This window comes from Moschus berezovskii, chromosome 19 (genome assembly GCF_049115385.1).
Source record: "Moschus berezovskii isolate FMDL1 chromosome 19, NW_MosBer_1.0, whole genome shotgun sequence".
Taxonomy (NCBI): domain Eukaryota; kingdom Metazoa; phylum Chordata; class Mammalia; order Artiodactyla; family Moschidae; genus Moschus; species Moschus berezovskii.
This window is the reverse complement of record NC_142478.1, coordinates 66,949,020-66,968,259: the sequence shown is the minus strand read 5'-3', so window position 1 is coordinate 66,968,259 and position 19,240 is coordinate 66,949,020. Positions and strand designations below refer to the sequence as shown.

The 19,240-nt window shown below is 48.6% G+C and overlaps 1 protein-coding gene across 7 annotated transcripts in view; it reads left to right on the top strand.

The window, feature by feature from the left end:
* Positions 1-19,240, top strand: part of UBE3B (ubiquitin protein ligase E3B) — a 46,950-nt gene that overhangs the window by 2,156 nt on the left and 25,554 nt on the right. For 6 of the 7 annotated variants that reach the window (XR_008683018.2, XM_055404357.2, XM_055404358.2 and 3 more), the window contains exons 2-14: positions 2,117-2,219; positions 3,770-3,951; positions 4,469-4,589; positions 6,550-6,609; positions 7,471-7,575; positions 9,109-9,205; positions 10,786-10,871; positions 11,720-11,802; positions 12,948-13,053; positions 13,292-13,412; positions 14,408-14,585; positions 15,028-15,191; positions 16,330-16,497. Coding sequence is in view for 6 of the 7 variants with exons in the window: in XM_055404357.2 (XP_055260332.1) it covers positions 3,791-3,951; positions 4,469-4,589; positions 6,550-6,609; positions 7,471-7,575; positions 9,109-9,205; positions 10,786-10,871; positions 11,720-11,802; positions 12,948-13,053; positions 13,292-13,412; positions 14,408-14,585; positions 15,028-15,191; positions 16,330-16,497 (1,450 nt within the window). In the remaining variant the exon portion in view is untranslated. Of the gene's footprint in view, positions 1-426; positions 694-2,116; positions 2,220-3,769; positions 3,952-4,468; positions 4,590-6,549; positions 6,610-7,470; positions 7,576-9,108; positions 9,206-10,785; positions 10,872-11,719; positions 11,803-12,947; positions 13,054-13,291; positions 13,413-14,407; positions 14,586-15,027; positions 15,192-16,329; positions 16,498-19,240 lie in introns of all 7 variants that reach the window. The other variant, XM_055404360.2, reaches the window with a different exon arrangement.

Sequence of the window (19,240 nt, the reverse complement as noted above, 5' to 3'; positions counted from 1 at the left end):
CTTAGTCACAGTTTACATGCAACCTCCCATTTTTCTTCGGGAAAAAGCTCTCTCTTCTCCCTCCCCATCTTTCCCCTGCCCCCCAAGAGAGACTGTCTCCGTGTTAAGGAAAGAGTATACCATTGTGCTCATGGCTTGGGCAGGCTTGTTTGCAGCTCTGAGAGGCTTGAAGCTGTCACCCAGTCTAAACAGGGCCCAAGCCCAAGGGTTCATAGCCCAAGTGACAGGACTGGTGATAGAAAAAACTCTTTTAATAGGTAACCATTCTTTCCTACCCACAGATCCAGAGTGCCTGTACAGATAAGGGCCTCTAGTAGAGTTTTTAAAAGGCAGATGTTTGTGTGTATAAAGATAGTACGTCAGACTTATTGACTGTGCGCCCTGTCAGCCACTTCGATGGGTGCTTGATGGCATCATCTCATTCAGTCCTTAGGATCCGCCTCTAAGCTGATTAACAGGCAAGACAGGACGGCTCAGAGCTATATCCCCGCAGTACACGGCACAGCTACGGCTCGCTCCAGCTCTGTGACTCCAAAACACTCGTGCCTCTCACAGTGCCATGTCTCCCGACCACATGCCTTCTGTGGAGAATTCAAGAAAACAGATCAGTTAGGGAAGCAAAATGTCCCACAGTCCCACTACCTCAAAGCAACCATTCTTCTTTAAATGAAATACAGTTGATGTATAATACAAGTAAGTTACAGGGGTGCAATATATGGTGACTCAATTTTCAAAGGTCCTCCATTTGCAGTTGTAAAATATTGGCTATATTCCCTCATGTTTTACAAAATATCCTTGTAGCTTGTTTTGTTTTTTGTTGTTGTCGCACTGGGTCTTTGTTGCTGCATGTGGCTTTCTCTAGTTGTGGTGAGTGACAGCTACTCTCTAGTGGTGTGCGGGCTTCTCATTGCCATGGGTTCTTTTGTTGCGGAGCTCAGGTTCTAGAATGCAGGCTCAGTAGTTGTGGAACACGGGCTTAGTTGTCCCTCGGCATGTGGGATCTTCCCAGACCAGGGATCGAACCCCTGTCCCCTGCATTGCAAGGCTGATTCTTAACCACTAGACCACCAGGAAAGCTCCTCTAGCTTATTTTATACTTTATAGTTTGTACCTCTTAGTCCCTTACCCCTGAACTACCCTTTTCTCCTTCCCTTGCCCCACTGGCAGCCATGTGTTCTTTATGTCTGTGAGCTTGCTTCTTTTTAGTTACATTCACTGGTTAAAACAAGCATTCCTGGGTTTTTCCCAGTTTTGTATCTACCTGTGCACAGGACTTTTTCTTGATGTAATTGGGGTCATAGGGAAGAATCTTTTGTATTCTATTACAAGTTAATCCCTAAAGGGATGTTGCATATAAGCCTAAATTATACTCAGTGGTCCATCTTTGGGAACTCAGCCTCCCAGCTAATGAGCCTGAAGCTAAAATACCTTTGTTTAGCTCACAGGAAATATCCTGACCAGGCCCACCCGTGAGTGACTGCAGGGAGGAAGAAATGAACACATCCCCTTTGGAGGCTGAGTTGAACCAATAAATGTTTGGCTTTGCTCCCTCCCTTTTCAGTATGAAAGAAGCCTGAATTCTAACCCAGGCAGGATGGCTCTCTGGGACGTGAGCCCACCATCTTCTCGGTCTGCTGTCTTCTCAAATACAGTTACTGTTCCTGCCCCAGCAGCGGCCTCTTGACTCACTGGACTGTTGTGTGACAAGCAGTGTGAGCCTGAACTCAATGACAGTATTGGTTCACAGCCAGCCCCTTTTTCATTTCTTAAGCATAAACATTTTTCCAGTTTGCTAAAAATGCCAAACATAATTTGCAATGGCTTTTAAACATTCCATTCCCTCTTATTCTTCCTTGGTTGCCATCATAAAGCGTACAGCTCTAATTCAGCAACTTTGGGCTTATTCTCAACCTGCTTCCTTTAACCTGAGGACTGGGGAGACACATGTGCCATTTAGTTCTGATCGTAATTAATTAAAGAGGACACGGGTGGGGGTTTTTGTTTTTTTTTTAAACCAGAGGCCCTGTTTTTATTACTTTTTTTTCAGTGAAGAAGATAAGACGATGCCCTGCCTATAAAACTCAATCCGAAATCTGGATTGTTTTTCTTTTGCCAGAAAAGACAAGCTCCTCTGAAGTGAGAAGCCGCCCTCAGCCCTGAGTCCTGTGTAAGATCACTAATGATGACCTGACATTTCTGCGCCACCAGCAGGTCCTCAGGTGAGAAGACTCTTTCTCACACTTCCTCCTGGGATCAGGTGAAAGTTTCAAGATCAAATTGCAGGTACTTAGTCACAGTCTGCACGCAGCCTCCTGTCTTAGTGTCGGTTAGGGGCTCCCTTTACTGCTCCCACACTCAGGAGGGACTGTCTCCATGTTTGTCTTGAGAATTACTGGTGAGAGACCGGCATGTTGGCAAAGCCTTGTTTACCAGCTGTGGATCAGTGTTGAAGAGGGGTCACACAGGTCCCTCAGTGTGTGGACGTGGGAGGAGCCTCATGGCCCTTTCTGTCCTGGATGTTCTCACGTGGGCACTGCTTTGAGTGAGGTAACCTGGTAAAGAGATGGTTTTCCACAAGTCTGAATTTCTGAATAATTCATTTCAGTGCCTGTGTCAGCTGGGCTGATTATTTTGCATAAAAGGACAAAGTTTTCGAGCATCTAAAGACATTATCTCAGTGTGAGAGGCTCTGTGGACCAGTGTTGTGTGCTCTAGGCTGATAACCACAACCATCCCTTTGGGAAAAGACAGTTACTGGTGATTTGCTGCTGCTGCTGCTGCTGCTAAGTCACTTCAGTCGTGTCCGACTCTGTGTGACCCCATAGACGGAAGCCCACCAGTCTCCCCCGTCCCTGGGATTCTCCAGGCAAGAACACTGGAGTGGGTTGCCATTTCCTTCTCCAATGTGTGAAAGTGAAGTCGCTCAGTCGTGTCTGACCCTTAGCGACCCCACGGACTGCAGCCTACCAGGCTCCTCCATCCATGGGATTTTCTAGGCAAGAGTACTGGAGTGGCTTGCCATTGCCTTCTCCGACTGGTGATTTAGATGACACTATAATGGCTAATTGAGAGCCTCTGTCCAAGAATGCTAGTCTGTGGATGGGGGCATCTCTGCTCTAACATCTTCATCAGCCCTTGGCCGAATGGAAATAGTAAGGACAGCAGAATAAGTTGTCCTTAGAACCGAACACGTTCAATTTAATGGATTGTCTCACATTCTGGAATCATGTACCTTTGGCTTTCTTTATATTTAATTGGCCCTTGAAAAAAACAAAAGGCTTCTTTTGTGCTGGGCACAAAGTAGGTATCAGTAAATATTTGTTGAGTGAATGAATGAATAAAATGATGGTAACAGTAAATAATTACGTTTAATGTTTTGCCCTCCAGTCTTTACTCAGCAAAATAAAAGCTGACTGCTCAGTGAAATATCCAGGGACCTTTGACTTAGAGGATGCCTGGTTTGAATTAGAGCTTTATAGATGGAATTGATTCATGCTTTGTTTATTCATTAAACGATTACTGAGCCTGAACCCTATGCCAGGTGCTGTGTTCTTTCTCTTAAGAAAATGTAATTATTTAGTATTGGAGAAAGCGTCTTTGGTCTGGGGAGCTGCATGAAAGGAGCTGATAGGAAGTTGGGACTCGTGCCAGGAGAGCTATTAGCCCTTGGGGAGGGTGCCAGGGCTTTCTGCCCTTTGCTCCTAAGCCCCTTTCCGTGAGTGTTTTTCGTATCATGACTGACATCAGCCAGTGGCTGTTTTTCTTGCAGGGTTTGTGCAAGTTTGCAAACATGTTCACCGTTTCTCAGACCTCGAGAGCTTGGTTCATCGACAGAGCCCGTCAGGCTCGAGAGGAAAGGCTGGTGCAGAAGGAACGAGAACGGGCGGCCGTGGAGATTCAGGCCCACATACGGAGCTTTCTCTGTCGGCGTCGGCTGCAAAGAGAAATCAGGTGGGGGGCGGGAATCCTCAGCACGTTTTTGTTTTTTTGATGTTGTTTTCTGCAACTTAAAAAAGTATATTTATTTTGGCTGTGCTGGGTCTTTGTTGCTGCACGCCAGCTTCTCTCTAGTTGTGACAAGCGGGAGCTACTCTCTAGCTGTGATGAGAGGGCTTCTTCCTGTGGTGGTTTCTCCTGTTGCAGAGGACGGGCTGTAGCCCACAGGCTTCAGTAGTTGCAGCCTGCCGCCTCTGGAGTGTGGGCTCAGTGGTTAGGGCACGGGGCATAGTTGCTCCGCGCATGTGGGATCGTCTCACACCAGCAATTGAACCCATGTCCCCTGTGTTGGCAGGCAGATCCTAACCACTGACCACCAGGGAAGTCCCAGCACGTTTACTTTTATTCCCAATAAATAGCGGGGGGAAAAAAAACAGTTGGTATTTTCTTACAGTTCTTGAACAGCCTTCCAGCTGCCACGAACTCCTAACTAAAAAAAAAAATCTCTTTTTTTTAACCCTTCCCTCCCTAGGAGAGAGATTGATGAGTTTTTTAAAACAGAAGACTCTGGGTCCAATAAAAGAAGCGCACTTTGTATTTTTAAGATTGCCAGGAAACTGCTGTTCTTGTTCAGAATTAAAGAGGATAACGAGGTAAAATAATAACAGCAAACACGCGTCATGCTTACTATGTGTCAGATCCTTTTATGAGTATTTGATAAATATTAACTCACGTGGTCCTTACAGCAGCTCTGTGAGTCAGGTTCTGTTCTCCCCATGTCCTGCCCCTTTTGTTTTCTTGGAAACTGTTTTGTAGGGATTATACCCAGTGTTGAGAATCATCATGATTTTTTTTTTTCCCCAATAAAGAAATTTGGGGGATTTTTTTGCTTGTTTGTTTCTTTTTTACCATTTATTTATTTGGCCATGTGGCATGTGGGATCTTATTTCCCTGACCAGGGATCAAACCTGTGCCCCCTGCAGTGCAAGCACAGAGTCTCACCCACAGGATGGCCAGGGAAGGCCCTCATCACGATTGGTTTAATGGTAACTCTTCTGTAAGCAGGTGTTCTCTGATGCATATAGAAGCCAGACAGGTTAGCAGATGAGTGAGAGAAGCTATTCATGAGTTACAGGACAGCACAGGTCATAATTCACGGTAACTGATAGACAGTGGTGAGGGCGTCAGAGGGAGAGGTGGGCTGTGCCACGACCAACCAAAGGAGCAGCCATCCCGTGGCTCCAGCCCCTGGGGGACTGATACTCTGGTATTTTTTTAAGAGATGCTGGAGATCTTTGCTACTCAGTTTTCTAATTTGAAAAAAAGTGAAACTCACTCGGTCATGTTCAACTCTTTGTGACCCCATGGGCTATAGCCCACAAAGCTCCTCTGCCCATGAAATTTCCCAGGCAAGAATACTAGAGTGGGTTGCCATTACCTTCTCCAGGGGCTTTTCCTGACCCCAGGAATCAAACCCAAGTCTTCTGCCTTGGCAGATGGATTCTTTACTGTCTGAGCCACCAGGGAAGCCTGGTTGGCAGCTAATTTGAAATTTCTTTTAAGATCCTGCAAACCAAATGAACCATGCTAGTTGCACCTTTGGAGTTAGAACCATCAACCTAGAAAGTAGGATTCTAGGAAGGAGCTAGTTATCTGTGACAGTTGTAAGGATACCACTGGGGAGTGCCTCTGTGTTCCCGGGGTCAGACATCCATTGCAGCTAAGCGTCTCGTTGCACCAGACCCTCTTCTGGGTACTGGGGTTCCCGAAAGAAACACAATGGGCACCATAGCCCAGCAGTGGGGAGAGGAGGACGCTGGCACTGAGCCCAGTCACGCAGGTGAGGAGTCGGAAGGAGGGAAGGGATCCCCGGTGAACAGAGGAGGAGACCGCAGCTTAGCGTGGCCGGGGGGCAGCCGGGGCCGCACCGCCTCTAAGGACGGATCCAGGGCTGGCAGAGCCAGAGCGTGACCCGGGGTCCGTTCCGTTCCGTTCCGTCGCTCAGTCGTGTCCAACTCTTTGCGTCCCCGTGGACTGTAGCCTACCAGGCTTCTCCGTCCATGGGATTCTCCAGGCAAGAATACTGGAGTGGGTTACCATTTCCTTCTCCAGGGGATCTTCCCGACCCAGGGATCGAACCTGGGTCTCCCGCATTGGAGGCAGACGCTTTAACCTCTGAGCCACCAGGGAAGCCCGACCTGGGGTCCAGTTTCCACTTTTCTTGCTTTTGTGTTTCAAGATACAAGTGATGTTATGACAGCTTGTGAAGCAAAAGTCCGTATGCACGGTGCTTACAAAACGGCAAATGGCCGAGCACAGTTGAGGAGAAAACACTGCTGCTCTGCGGGATTTCAGGCCCAGTTTGCCAGGCTGATCTTGCTTTCCAAAAGGAGCCCCAGTCTAGAACACCCGGGGCTCCTCCTGCCTGCGGGCCACCCGTTGGAGAGCCTTGCCTCAGTCTTTCTGATATCCTCAGTCTCCACGTCTGCCAGTTGGAATTAAATAGGGTCCCCTTGTGAGTCATTTGTCATGTCACGCCAGGGGAACATGTGAGGCAGCCTGATGTCTCTCTTCATCGAGGGAATGTATAACCCCCAATCTGCCTCTCTGCAGAGATTTGAGAAGTTGTGTCGCTGCATCCTGAGCAGCATGGAAGCTGAGAATGAACCCAAGGTGAGTGGGGGTGGCGGGGGGTGCCAGAAAGTCTCCCACGACCCCGCAAGCCGGCCTGCTTGGCTCTGGAAGTTCCCCTTTAATGTTCTGACTGTTGTGTATGAGTCTGCTTATGTTCACATGGGTGTGTGCGTGTGCTGAGTTGCTTCGGTTGTGTTTGACTCTTTGCGATCCTATGGACTGTAGCCCACCAGGCTCCTCTGTCCATGGGATTCTCCAGGCAAGAATACTGGAGTGGGTTACCATGCCCTTCTCCAAGGCATATGTTCAGAAATAAGTAATGGGTCAGAAACATTAACAAAGTACAGCTGATTTCCTGTCTCTGTGTTATCCAAGAAGCTGTGTTCAGCCCTTGCCTCTTACTCAGGATGGTAAATCCCCTTCAGTTCAGTTCAGTTGAGTCGCTCAGTCGTGTCTGACTCTTTGTGACCCCATGAATCACAGCACGCTAGGCTTACCAGGCTGTTTTACCTTTGAGTTTAGTATTAAAATGAGTCTTCTTGTTGTTTAGTCCCTCAGTCGTGTCAGACTCTTTTGTGACCCTATAGACCATAGCTCTCTAGGCTCCTCTGTCCATGGGATTTCCCGGGCAAGAATACTGGAGTGGGTTGCCATTTCCTCCTCCAGGGCATCTTCCAACCCAGCAGTTGAACCTGTGTCTCCTGTATTGGCAGGCGGATTCTTTACCATTGAGCCACCAGGGACGCCCAAAAGAAATCCTACTTGTTGCTTATTTATCCATTCGTCCCCCACCTTATCTGACTCTTGACCTGGCTGTTTGATCCCATTCCAGTGTCTGGAATGTATGTCGTTTGATCAGTGGAACCGCCCTTTGCATTCCTCTTTTTTTCCTGCTTGCAGGTGTGGTACGTGTCTCTGGCTCTTTCCAAGGATCTCACTCTCCTATGGATTAAACAGATCAAAGACATCCTGTGGTATTGCTGTGAGTTTCTTGAGCAGCTCAAGGTAAAAAATAAAAACAAGACTGTAAATCTGTCCTTCCCACGTGAGGGCTGTAGGATGTGCTTTCAGAGTCCCCATGGCTCACTCATAGATGTTACTACATGTATGATCTCCCAGTTGGAGTCTAGTGATGAATTACTGGAGCCCTGTCCCCGCAGAGAGTGAGTTAGATGCTGTTATCAGCCTGAGTGCCTTTTTCATGCACAATATTTTGAATATAGACCTGGTCTCACCACAGTCTTGATGCCAGGAATCTGTTGTTTTCCCTTCTGTCCTTTTGATGTAGTGGATACTTTAGAGTTGACATTATTATATGAGTTAGGCCCCTTGTGACAAGTGCAGATACCCAGCGTGAGTGCAGCTGGTAACACAAGCTAAGCAAGAAAGAGAACATTGAGTTGTAGAGTATTTTTGTAACAAGGCAACTGCAGATGACTGGAGCCAGGGGCTGCTGGGGTTGCCATCACTTCTCTACTCTGTGCTCCCTTTTGGAATCCCCTCGCCCTCTCCTGCTGTAATCACGGTAGCCAAGAGTTCTGAGCCTTACGTCCTTACTATGTCCTGACCAAAGGGAAAAGGGAGGGCTCCCCCCACACACCAGTTCAGAAATCTGGAAGGACTCGTAAAGGTCCAGTGGGATCCTGGCCTCAACCCTGCACTGGTCACGGTGGCAAGACAGATGGGGTGCCACTCTCACCCCCACCTGGTCCAGTGCCTTCCCTTGTGTTTCAGAAAGGTGGGCAGGGTGTGTGTGTGTGCCAACAGCGGCTGTTTCCACTTTGCTCCTGTGGAGGCTAGACATTTCAGGGGCAGAGACTTGGCATAGGCTCCGCTGGTGACATGAGTTGGCATAGGCTCTGCTGGTGACGTGGAGCAAATGTTCCCAGAGCCCCCAGTGATCCATTCTCAGATGTCTCTCTCAAGGCGCTCGTGAATGGCTCTCTCAGCCTTGACCCAGGAGAAAGCATAAATTATAGTCATCGTTATAGAAATAGCCAGTATTACCTAGTGTGATCTGTGTGCCAGGCACTGTTCTTGGTGCTTTATGTACATTAACCCATTTATGTCTCATAACAACCCAATGAAAGAAGCAGCGTTACTGTCTCTAGTCAACAGAGGAGGAAGTACAGAGAGCTTAAGAAACTTGCCCAAGATCACAACACTAGTAAGTGGTAGAGCCAGAAGTCTGAGCTCACTGTCCTTGTTCTGCTCAATTGCATTTCTTCTCTGTGGCTGCAGTGTACATGCATGCATGTGTTAAATACTAAATGCGTACACATAAGCAAGCCAGCGCTGGTCATCTTGTTTTCTAAGAATTCTCAATTCACTAGTCTCAGGAGTCTTTCAGGGTCTGTGGTCAAGCCCTCATGTGCCAAAATCCCCATCATTTAACTCCTGAAGCGGTGACTCCTCAAGAGAAAAGGAATAAAAGCTTAGAATCCCACCTCGTTTGTTTGCGGGCAGTAAAGTTGTAAATACGTTGTTTTGCTGCCTTGGGCTGGAGGGCGCATGTCTCAATCTCACTGTTGTTTCTAGCCGGAAATTTTACAGGACTCCAGACTCATCACCCTGTGCCTCACGATGCTTGTCACCTTCACCGACACTTCAACGTGGAAAATTCTCCGGGGAAAAGGTCGGTGAGACTCACTTCAAAGTCTTCCCCAAGTCGCATTTCCATAGAGAGTTCGGTGGTTTGGGGGACCTTTTCAAGAAGTGTTTTTGCCACCATGAACCTCAGGGAAGGGCCTGGAACCACATGCATGGAGATGCCCTTGGCGTGTCCCATCCCACTGCCCCATGGTGTCTAGAACATGCTCAGTATTGATAGCAGGCACAGTCCCTCTGAGCGCACTTGTTACAGTGCCCACAGCACCGCAGCCTCCAGGCGATCGTATTCACTTAAGCCTCGTCACTTCACATGGAAGATGTTCAGCAGCAAATAATTCTATTTTAGGGACTTACCTGGCGGTCCAGTGGTTAAGACACCATGCTTCCAATGCTGGGGGTGTGGGTTCTCAGGGGAGAACTAAGATCCTGCATGCTGCACAGCGCAGCCTAAAAAAACTAAAAGCTCATAAGATAATTCTATTTTGCCCGTAAAACTACTTCTGTCCCTGAATCCTGAACTCAGCCTCACGTCTTTCATACATTCATGCATCGTAGCTTACTCTGTGCAAGGTGCCGAGCAGGCACCAGAGTTGTGGGAAAGGTCACTGTCCTCCAGGGGCTTTAGGACTGAACTCTGTGCGCCCGCCCCTCCTCACCACACTTGAGTCTGGGGGCTGGAGAGGAGACAGATGTTAGAGTATGGGGCTTCCCTGGTGGCTCAGTGGTAAAGAATCCCCCTGCCAGTGCAGGAGATGCGAGTTTGATCCCTGGGTCGGGAGATCCCTTGGAGAAGGGAATGGCAACCCACTCCAGTGTTCTTGCCTGGAGAATCCCATGGACAGAGGAGCCTGGCGGACTATAGTCCATGAGTCGTAGAGTCAGACATGACTTAGCAACCGAATGTCAACATATATATATGAACATGTGTGACTGTATGAGTGATGTATGTGAGTATGTACAGGTCACGACACCAGTGTGGCAGGTGGCGCTTGGAAGGAAGAGCCCAGGAGAAGCGAGGTGCAGTGGGGTGAGAGGCCCTGCCTTGTGTGGGGCTCAGGCTTTCCTGAAGAAGCGGTGTCTGAGCTGAGAGCTGGAGGGAGAGGTAGGGTGCGCAGAGGGACAGAACTCTGAAGCAGAGGACACTGCGTGTGCCAAGGCTCCAGGCCAGGAAGGAGGGATTCTTCGGGGCCCGATCCTGGACTCTGAGTGGGGAGGGGTGGAGGAGGAGGCATTTAAAACTCACTGTGTTCTGGGCCCTGCCAGGGACCTTGTGTCCCAATGGGAAGCGGAGGTCGCCGCAGCGGGTACAAAGTGCCAGGCCCTCGGAGGGACATAGAAAAGGTCCTGTAGGAGCTTGGATGCTGAGGACCATGCTTCTGGGAACGGGTAGGACCCGTCTCTTAAGAGGTGACCCTTGAACCAGGCCTTGCAGGAGAGAGAGAATCCTGGAAATACCGCTTCTCTTCTGATACCAGGCCCAAGGGGAGCAGGAAGGCAAGCCAGAGGAGCTCTGGTTTCCTTATGGCCCGGGGCCTGGGGACATAAACAGTTCACATGACGGTCAGACATTTTTTTTTTTCTCTCAGACTTTTTTCCTTCGTTTAGGTGAGAGTCTTCGACCAGCCATGAACCACATTTGTGCAAACATAATGGGCCATCTCAACCAGCGTGGATTTTACCCTGTTCTGCAGGTCTGTGGCTTCATTCTCCAGTACCTGAACTCGGGTGTTACCTCTGGTTTCGGCATATCTGCCGCCCTCCTCAGAGCTGCGCGTTCTGCAGAAAGGGCTTACGGCCCAGCGCCCTCTCCGCCCTCCCCCGCCTCATGGTTTGTGTAAAGAGAGGACAATGGCTGGGATCCCTTCATTGTGTTTACCTTTTAGTTATAAGGACAGTCCAGTCACTTGAAACTTAAACTCAGGCAGAGGGCCTCAGGACGTGTCCCCGCAGCCCCTTCTTGGCCAGTGTCTGGAATTGTCTCTCTAGTTCTGTGTCCTCCAACGGCCTTCGCTCCACACTGCGTGTTATCAGGGAGTTCATACGTCCAGGGGATTGTCAGAAACTTGTCTAATCAGTGTTTAAAAGTACTTGGGAATTCTGGAGTTTGAGAAGTGATGATGATTGAGTCCATACTTCCACCTGGGGCTGCGGTGGGCTTCGTCTCATTGGGATTCCTTTTCTCCTCACATCAGCCCTGCGAAGCGCCATGGTGGCCAAGGGTGGATTCTCCACAGCTCCTCTCAGCGGCAGCGTCTGCTTCACACCCTAACTCCAAACTGCTTCTAAAATAATTGAGCTCTTAAATCTGGTATTCTATCAGCTGTTAATTTTAGCTATTATTCTTAAAAACTTAATTGTAATACTTAAAGTAGAGTGGGACAACGGCCCTCCATACCCATTACTTTTCTTTCAATTTTTTAGAAACGTCATAATACAGTTTTTTTTTTCCCCCGATCTGAAGCACTCGTTGTACCTTTTCTACGTACACATGAATATAAAATTGGCGTCACCCCCTGACCAGTTACGATGTTCTTTTCAGATCCTGCTAACCCGTGGCCTGGCGAGACCCCGACCTTGTCTGTCCAAAGGCACTTTAACGGCTGCCTTTTCCCTGGCGATGCGGTAAGTAGGAAGCTATAGCTGAGGGGCTGGTGTGCTTCTGAAGGCACCTTCTCTTACAAACTCCTTCTGAAGAAGGCCAGCTAGCGAGTATTTTCAGATCTTCTGTCACAGCTGCTCTGCCACTCTTGCCAGGCAGCCATAGATGGGGATGTCTATGTATTCCCAAGAAACTCTATTTACAAAAATCAGCAGTGGGCAGATTTTGACCTTTGGGCAGCAGTTTGCCAACCTGGTCTAGACTGTGTTTACCACTTAACCATTAGCCACGTGGGACTGTTTCAAATGGAAACTTATTAAAATTAAATACAATTAAAAATTCAGTTCCTTGATTTCATTAGTCACATTTCAGGTGGCTCAGAGACCACAAGTGACTAGTGAAAACCATATTGACAGCACAACTAAGGAACATTTCCATCATCACAGGAGGTTCGGTTGGACAACGCTGCTCTATCTGATGAGAACTCTTTTATGTAAAAAGTCAAAAGAAAGGGGAGGTTAATGATATATTTTATTTAAACCACTGTATCCAGAATTGCCATCTTTGCATGGAATCAATACTTTTATTTATTCTCATTAAAATTGTGTGCACACTTTATGACCCCACAGATTGTAACCCGCCAGGCTCCTGTGTCCATAGGATTTCCCAGGCAATAACTAGAGTAGTAGCCGTTTCCTTCTCCAGGGAATCTTCCCGACCCAGGGATTGAACCTACATCTCCTGCAGTGGCAGACGAGTTCATTACCCCTGAGCCACCTGGGAAGCCCTGTTGGTGACTTAGCATGCAGTAAACATACCCGTGCCAGCATCACAGTGCTGGCAGCCCAGGAGCCCCTGTCTGTTTACTGTCGCTACTCCCCACTCCTCTCCCATGTATATAGTTTCTTATCCTGTTTTTTTTTTGTCAATTACAGCATGAGGATTTTCTCATGTCAGTAAAACTTCAGTGAATTGATTTTTCATAGCTGCATCATAAGCCATCACTGATTCAACCCTTCCCCCAGGGGATGGGCCCATTTCACGTCCAGTCTTCCTTGAAGTCCTGTGAAGCATACCTTCAAGGGGTTTGGGGGTGTTGGCGGGATTGTTCTTTTGTTCCAGGGTCACAGTACAGTCCTCCTGAGTGAGGTGATTTGTCTGTGTCTAGCCCCGTGCTTGCCGCACAATTTTCAGACAATCTGATCCGGCCGTTCCTCATCCACATCGTGTCCGTGCCCGCCCTCGTGACTCATCTCAGCACCGTGACCCCAGAGGTCAGTGGGCTCTGCACTCTCCCAATCCCATGTTTTTGTTTGTCCTTAGAATAGAAATTTCAGCCTCTTCTCCTGATGTTTTTCCTAAATCAGTAGCCACCATAGACATACTCATGCTGGAAGCCCAAAGAAAAGGGGTCTCATCTTTGTTTTCTCCCTGGTGATGGAGAACATGTTTGGCTCTGGTGGGAAATTCCTCCTGTCAGCCTCCGCTTTAACAGTCTGCGATTGTTCGCAGCGCCTCACTGTTTTAGAATCTCATGACATGCTCCGTAAATTCATCACATTTTTAAGAGACGAAGATCGATGCCGTGATGTGTGTGAAAGCTTGGAAGGATGCCATACGCTTTGTCTCATGGGTGAGTACCCATGGTCGGAATTTGGTGGTGTCCCGGGCATCGGGAAAAGCCCAGGTGTTCTGCTTTCCACCATGCTGGAGGCCATGAGCTGTTTTTAGTATACGCTGGAAGTGCTTACAGTGAAAAGTAAATAGTTAAAGTAGACACATAAAATTGAAGTCACATGGGAAATATATCAGCCTGGCAGACTAGCTGAGTGACTGTAAGTGAATGTTACGCTTCAGCCCTTTTGCTTCCTGGCAGCCAAGGGAAAAATGGAAACGAGTTGAGTTCCTGGAGAATGCTCAGCTCAGGAGAGCAGAGAGCACAGATGGGTGGGGCTCAGACCGGAGTGGAGCCTGTAGCATTTATTTTACGACGTTTTCATTTGGATGAGGAAAGGGTTTGTGGACAGGAGGGTTTAAAACAGCAGAGGGACAGAATTCTGTTTGCCTCATTAGAGGAAATAAAGGAATTAGAAATGAGAGGGGGGAGAAAGGTTAGAGGAAGTATACAAAGGTTCTTGTGGCTAAATTTTAAAGGAGTCGATGGTAAGAGTAAGACATTAAGTAACTTCAGTGAACACTGAATAACAGTGCTTTTCCAGGACTTTCAGATTTTCTTCAGAAGATCATTCCTTGTGTTGACCCTTGATTTTAGAATACGAGTATAATGAAGTTTACACTCACTTAAAAATCTGGCCTTTTGCCTGTTACTTCAAATAATCCTCACATCAAGATAGGGGATCCTTATTCCAATCTTGCAGAGGAGGAAGCAGACTTGAGAGGTGGGTTGAGGGTCGGCCAGCTCGCCTGCAGCAGAGCCTGGACTGAAGGCTGGATCGGCCTGTTTCTGAGCCTTAACCTGTGCTGCAGCCCCAGCACCACAGGTCCCTCTCCAGGGACTTTATTCCTGCCCATGGACATGGGTGCCTGGGCCTGGGGCAGAGAGCAGGGCTGAGGGGTGAGGAAGCGTTTCGGCCCTGGCCCATTGCACTCCGCCTTCTCTTTTTGCAGGCAACCTCCTGCACTTGGGCTCCCTCAGCCCCAGGGTGTTAGAGGAGGAGACGGACGGCTTCGTGAGTCTGCTCACCCAGATGCTCTGCTACTGTCAGAAGTACGTGTCCCAGAAGAAGTCCAACCTGACCCACTGGCACCCCGTCCTCGGCTGGTTCTCCCAGTCCGTGGACTATGGGTGAGTCCTGGAGCCAGAGCCCTGCCTGTCTCGTCTCTTCCTCCTCCTGCCTCCCTCCCACCACTGCCCCCGCCTCTGGTCGAGATCGGTGGGCCAGCTATGAAGATGACAGCGCACTAGGCATCAGGCGGCTTTCGTCGACGGGGTGGTGAACAGGATGGAGTCAGGATGAAGAGCGAACAGGTCGAGGGTGGCTGGGAGGAGACTGGGCCGCGTGGGGCCTGGGAAGAGCCGCGGGGCTGCCCCAGCAAACGAAGCCTGGGTGGAGCGCGAGCCGAGGAGGAGGTCAGTGCCTCTGCACCCGGGCCTTGGCGGCAGTGTGGGCACCCCCACACCTCTCTCAGGGTCCTATTTGCCATGCCGAGTGGCAGTCCCCAGCCTCCCCTCCAGGTGGCCTTCCGTCAGGTGGGGTTGACGCGCCCGCTCTCCTGCTCTCACCCAGCCTCAATGAGTCCATGCCCTTGATCACCAAGCAGCTGCAGTTCCTGTGGGGGGTGCCTCTCATCCGGGTCTTCTTCAGCGACATCCTGAGCAAGAAGCTACTGGAGAACCAGGAGCCGGCCCACGTGCCACCGGCCTCCCCGCAGAACGTGCTGCCTGTGAAGAGTGAGTGGCTCCGCCTGCCCCACGTCCAGCTCCTCAATGGCCCTGGGTGCCTGTCCCCTCTGTCACATGACCTCTGCCCACTCTCCTGAAGATTTGAGATGGCTTAAGTCTAGTTCACGTGTAGTAGAACAGTGACCGAAAATCCTTAGGAAGAGAAAACAAGGGCTAGGGAAATATAACTGTGAACAAAATCAAGGTTGAGTGTCCAGAACATCCGTAGGTGGTCCATGAGGGCAGCTGCACTCATCTCTGAGCTTCCATTTGGCTGGAAGTTTCTTTTTTTGGCTTTGAATTTCTAATAGCCAGAAATGAGAAAGAGTATATGGACCTTTTCTTACTTCTCATTAGTAGAAAGGAGGAGGAGGACTGATTTCTTAAGGGAGGTAGAGCTTTTCTGAGTTCCTAGTCATAAAAGATAACCTCCCCTGTGGAATTCCTAATAGAGGGACAGTGGTCACTGGACAGGCTGCCACCTCAGTGTCCCCCTTGCAGGATCCATGGAAGCGGGTTCCATGGAAAGGTTTCTCATTGCCCATGTTGATAAACCGAAGGCAGTGCTTCTGGCACATAATTTGGAGGACTTACCTGCCTGTGGCAGTTTGTGGGGCTCAGTGTGGCTTTTCTCCTGCCGCCCAATGTATTGCAGAGCTCCATGTTGTAGCCATCAGTGAGCATAGGCTTGTAACTTCAGCAGGATATAAGTGGGAAGGTGTAAACAAGAGTGCAACCCCAAACTGAAAATGCGCACTTGAAGTTGCTGCTCCTGCTTGCCTCGGAAAGCACAGCACGTTTGGAATCAGCCAGGCCCTGTACTTCTTCCCCCTTCCCCCAGTAGAGTCCTCAGGTTTTATCTTTGTGGGTTCTAAAGTTAAGTGATTGCAGTCAAGGAATCCACCAACTGAATCTGATATGTTCTGCTTGTTCTCAAGAGTTTCCTGCTATTCTGAAGAGGTCTTTGTGTTCTCCCTGAAAACCTGTTGTCACAGCTTTTCTGTGATAGGAGAATCGCCGGAGAGCCTCCCTGTCTGGCTCTGGCTGGAAGTTAGGAGCTCTATTGAAATGCTCTTCCCTTTTCTGGGGAGGCATTGGGCCCATGGCTGACCTCCTACTCACACGTTCCCCCTCCTCTCACTGGCAGCTCTCCTGAAGCGTGCGTTTCAGAAGTCAGCGTCAGTTCGCAACATCCTCAGGCCCGTCGGGGGTAAACGTGTGGACTCTGCGGAGGTGCAGAAGGTCTGCAGGATCTGCGTCCTCTACCAGACCTCGCTGACGACTCTCACCCAGATCCGGCTGCAGATCCTCACAGGTCTGGGGTCCCGAGGTGGCCTCTGCCCTCGCTCACGTCTGCCAGACAAGTTCTAGATGTTGATTCTCTCATGGCTTCCTTGACTCAGAGATCAGATGTTGAAGAAGAGTGTCTTTGCTGTTCTTTTTGGAAATTGGTCCACCTCAGTTACAGCTCGAGTGCATCCCAGGCCTAGCGCTCCTAGTGTGTTCCTGAGACCTGGCTTTTATTTTCATTATGAAGTACAGCTGGCTTTCTAAAAAACTTATTTTTTTTTTTATGAATAGAAAACTAGAAAAGACAAGAAGCAGAGAAAAGAAAATTTAAACCACTCTTAATCCCACAGTCTATGGGTAACCATTTGATCCTGAGTGTGTTATATATATATGTATTTAGATTGAAATGTATAGTTTTTTCCCCTTTCTGTTAATCACGTTGTAAGCATTTTATCATGTCAGAATTCTTTAAAACCTCATTTTTTTAAAACTTTTAAATTTGTATTGGGGTATAGCCAGTTAACAATGTGTGACAGCTTCAGGTGGACGACGAAAGGGACTCAGCCGCACACACACATGTATCCATTCTCCCCAGACCTCCCTCCCATCCAGGCTGCCACTTAACATTGAGCAGAGTTCCCTGCGTTCCGCTGTAGGTCCTTATTGTTGAACTCTCATTTTTATTGGCTGCAGGAGACCTCATTTCATGGATATGCCTGACCTTTTCCTTTTCAGCTGAGCAGGGAAGAAAGTCCCCACTGTGAGCAGAGAATTGGGCATCAGGGCTTGGAAGTTGCAGCGCAGGAGTTGTTAGTTTGGCTGGTATTGTGAGGACAAAATGTAAGCCTTGAAGCTTCTGACTACTTAAAGGGTCAAGGACTTCTCTGTTGCTTTTTGAATTTTTTTAAACCAAATTGCTGCTGCTTCTGTCTTTCACTCTTAACTTTTGTTGTTGTTCAGTGGCTCAGTCGTGTCTGACTCTTTGTGACCCCATGGACAGGCTTCCCTGTCCTTCACTATTTCCCAGAGTTTGCTCAGACTCCTGTCCATTGAGTCGGTGATGCCATCCAAGCATCTCATCTTCTGTCATCACTTACTCAGCTTCAAATATTTATAGAGCCTGTGAGTGTCGGGCATTGAAGACACAGGAGGGAATAAGACAGCCAAGATCTGTGTTCCCGAGAGTGTTGCATTCTAGTGGTGTGAAGACAATAATAAGCAAGAGGAAAATGTATTTGCTATAATGAAGGGCACTGTGACAGTCAGAGTGATGAGAGAAGTTGTTGACTTGGACCAGGGCAGTGTTCTTCAACCTTAGCACTGCTGACATTTGGGGCCAGACAGTTCTGTGTTGTGGAGGTGGTCCTGTCCATTGTAGGATGTTCAGCTGCCCCTGGCACCTTACCTACAGGTTCCAGTAGCCCCTCTCCCCAACTCATGACAACCATACGTGTCTCCCAACTTTGTCCAGTGCCCCATGTGGGGCAAAATCATTCCTGGTTGAGAACCACTGGGCCAGTGGAGATGAAAGCAGGAGGGTTATGATGTGTTTTTAGAGGTGGAATCGACAGGCCTCACAGGTAGATTGGATCTGGGGAATTGAGGTGAGACCATGGGGCGTCTAGAGTTCTGTTGGGCTGTGATGAGTGTAGGGTGCCTGCTGGACCCTCAGCGGAGACACCAAGCCAGTATGCAAATGTGCTGTGCAGGGGCTTGAGCAGAGGGGCGGGTGAAAGGCCTGGGGCTTAGGGCCGCTTCCCTGAGTGCAGAGGAGGTGGACACAGATGGACTGGCATCCCAGCACCCAGTGGGAGGGCCTGGGAAGCATACTGAGTCAGATGATTTTGAGATTGTAGCCTGTGTCCAGTTTTTTAAGATAACCAGAGTAAACATCTGTTGTCCCAGTGAGAGCATCCAAAAGGAAGTTTTCTGGGCAAGCGGAAAACACATGATTTTAGGGAATTCCCTGGCAGTCCAGTGGTTAGAACTCGGCGCTTTCATTGCCAGGAACTGGGTCCAGTCCCTGGATGAGGAACTAAGATTCTACAAGTTGTGCCACATGGCTAATTAAAAACAAAAAAATGAAGATAAACTAGTCTAAAGTATATGTGTGGTATTCATTCTATCAGTTTGGCTGTACACAACACTGTACACAAACTGAATGATAGAAAATGATAGTGGTTTTAAAAATACTGCAGTTCTCCTGCTCTCACAGCCTACAGAATGTCTCCGTTTGTGCCCCTCATGTACGTGTGTTGGTCCTGGAGCCACGTGCTGCCCCTCTGACACGGCTTCCAGACCATGGCGTCCCTGTTTCTGTCTAAGCTGCTCAAGAGGCAGCCCCACTGAATTGGTACATCACGTTGTAAATGAGTCTGTTTGCCCTGTAGAAGTATGTCTGTCATCTCCGCAGTGTCACTTAGGTTGTGACCTTATCTTGGCTGTTGTAAACAGTGCTCCTGTGAACAAGGGGATGCATGTATCTTTTCAAATTAGTGTTTTTGTTTTCTTCCAATGAATGAATATGCAGAAGTGGAATTGTTGGAATCATATGGTAATTCTATTTTCATTTTTTTTTTGAGGAATCTCCATGCTGATTTCCATCGTGGCTGTACCAATTTACAGTCCCACAAGTGGTGCCCAAGGGTTCTCTTTTCTCTGCATCCTCACCAACACTAGTTATTTCTTGTCTTTTTGATGATAGCCGTGCTGACAGGTGTGAGGTGATATCTTACTGTGGTTTTGATTTGCATTTCCCTGATGACGAG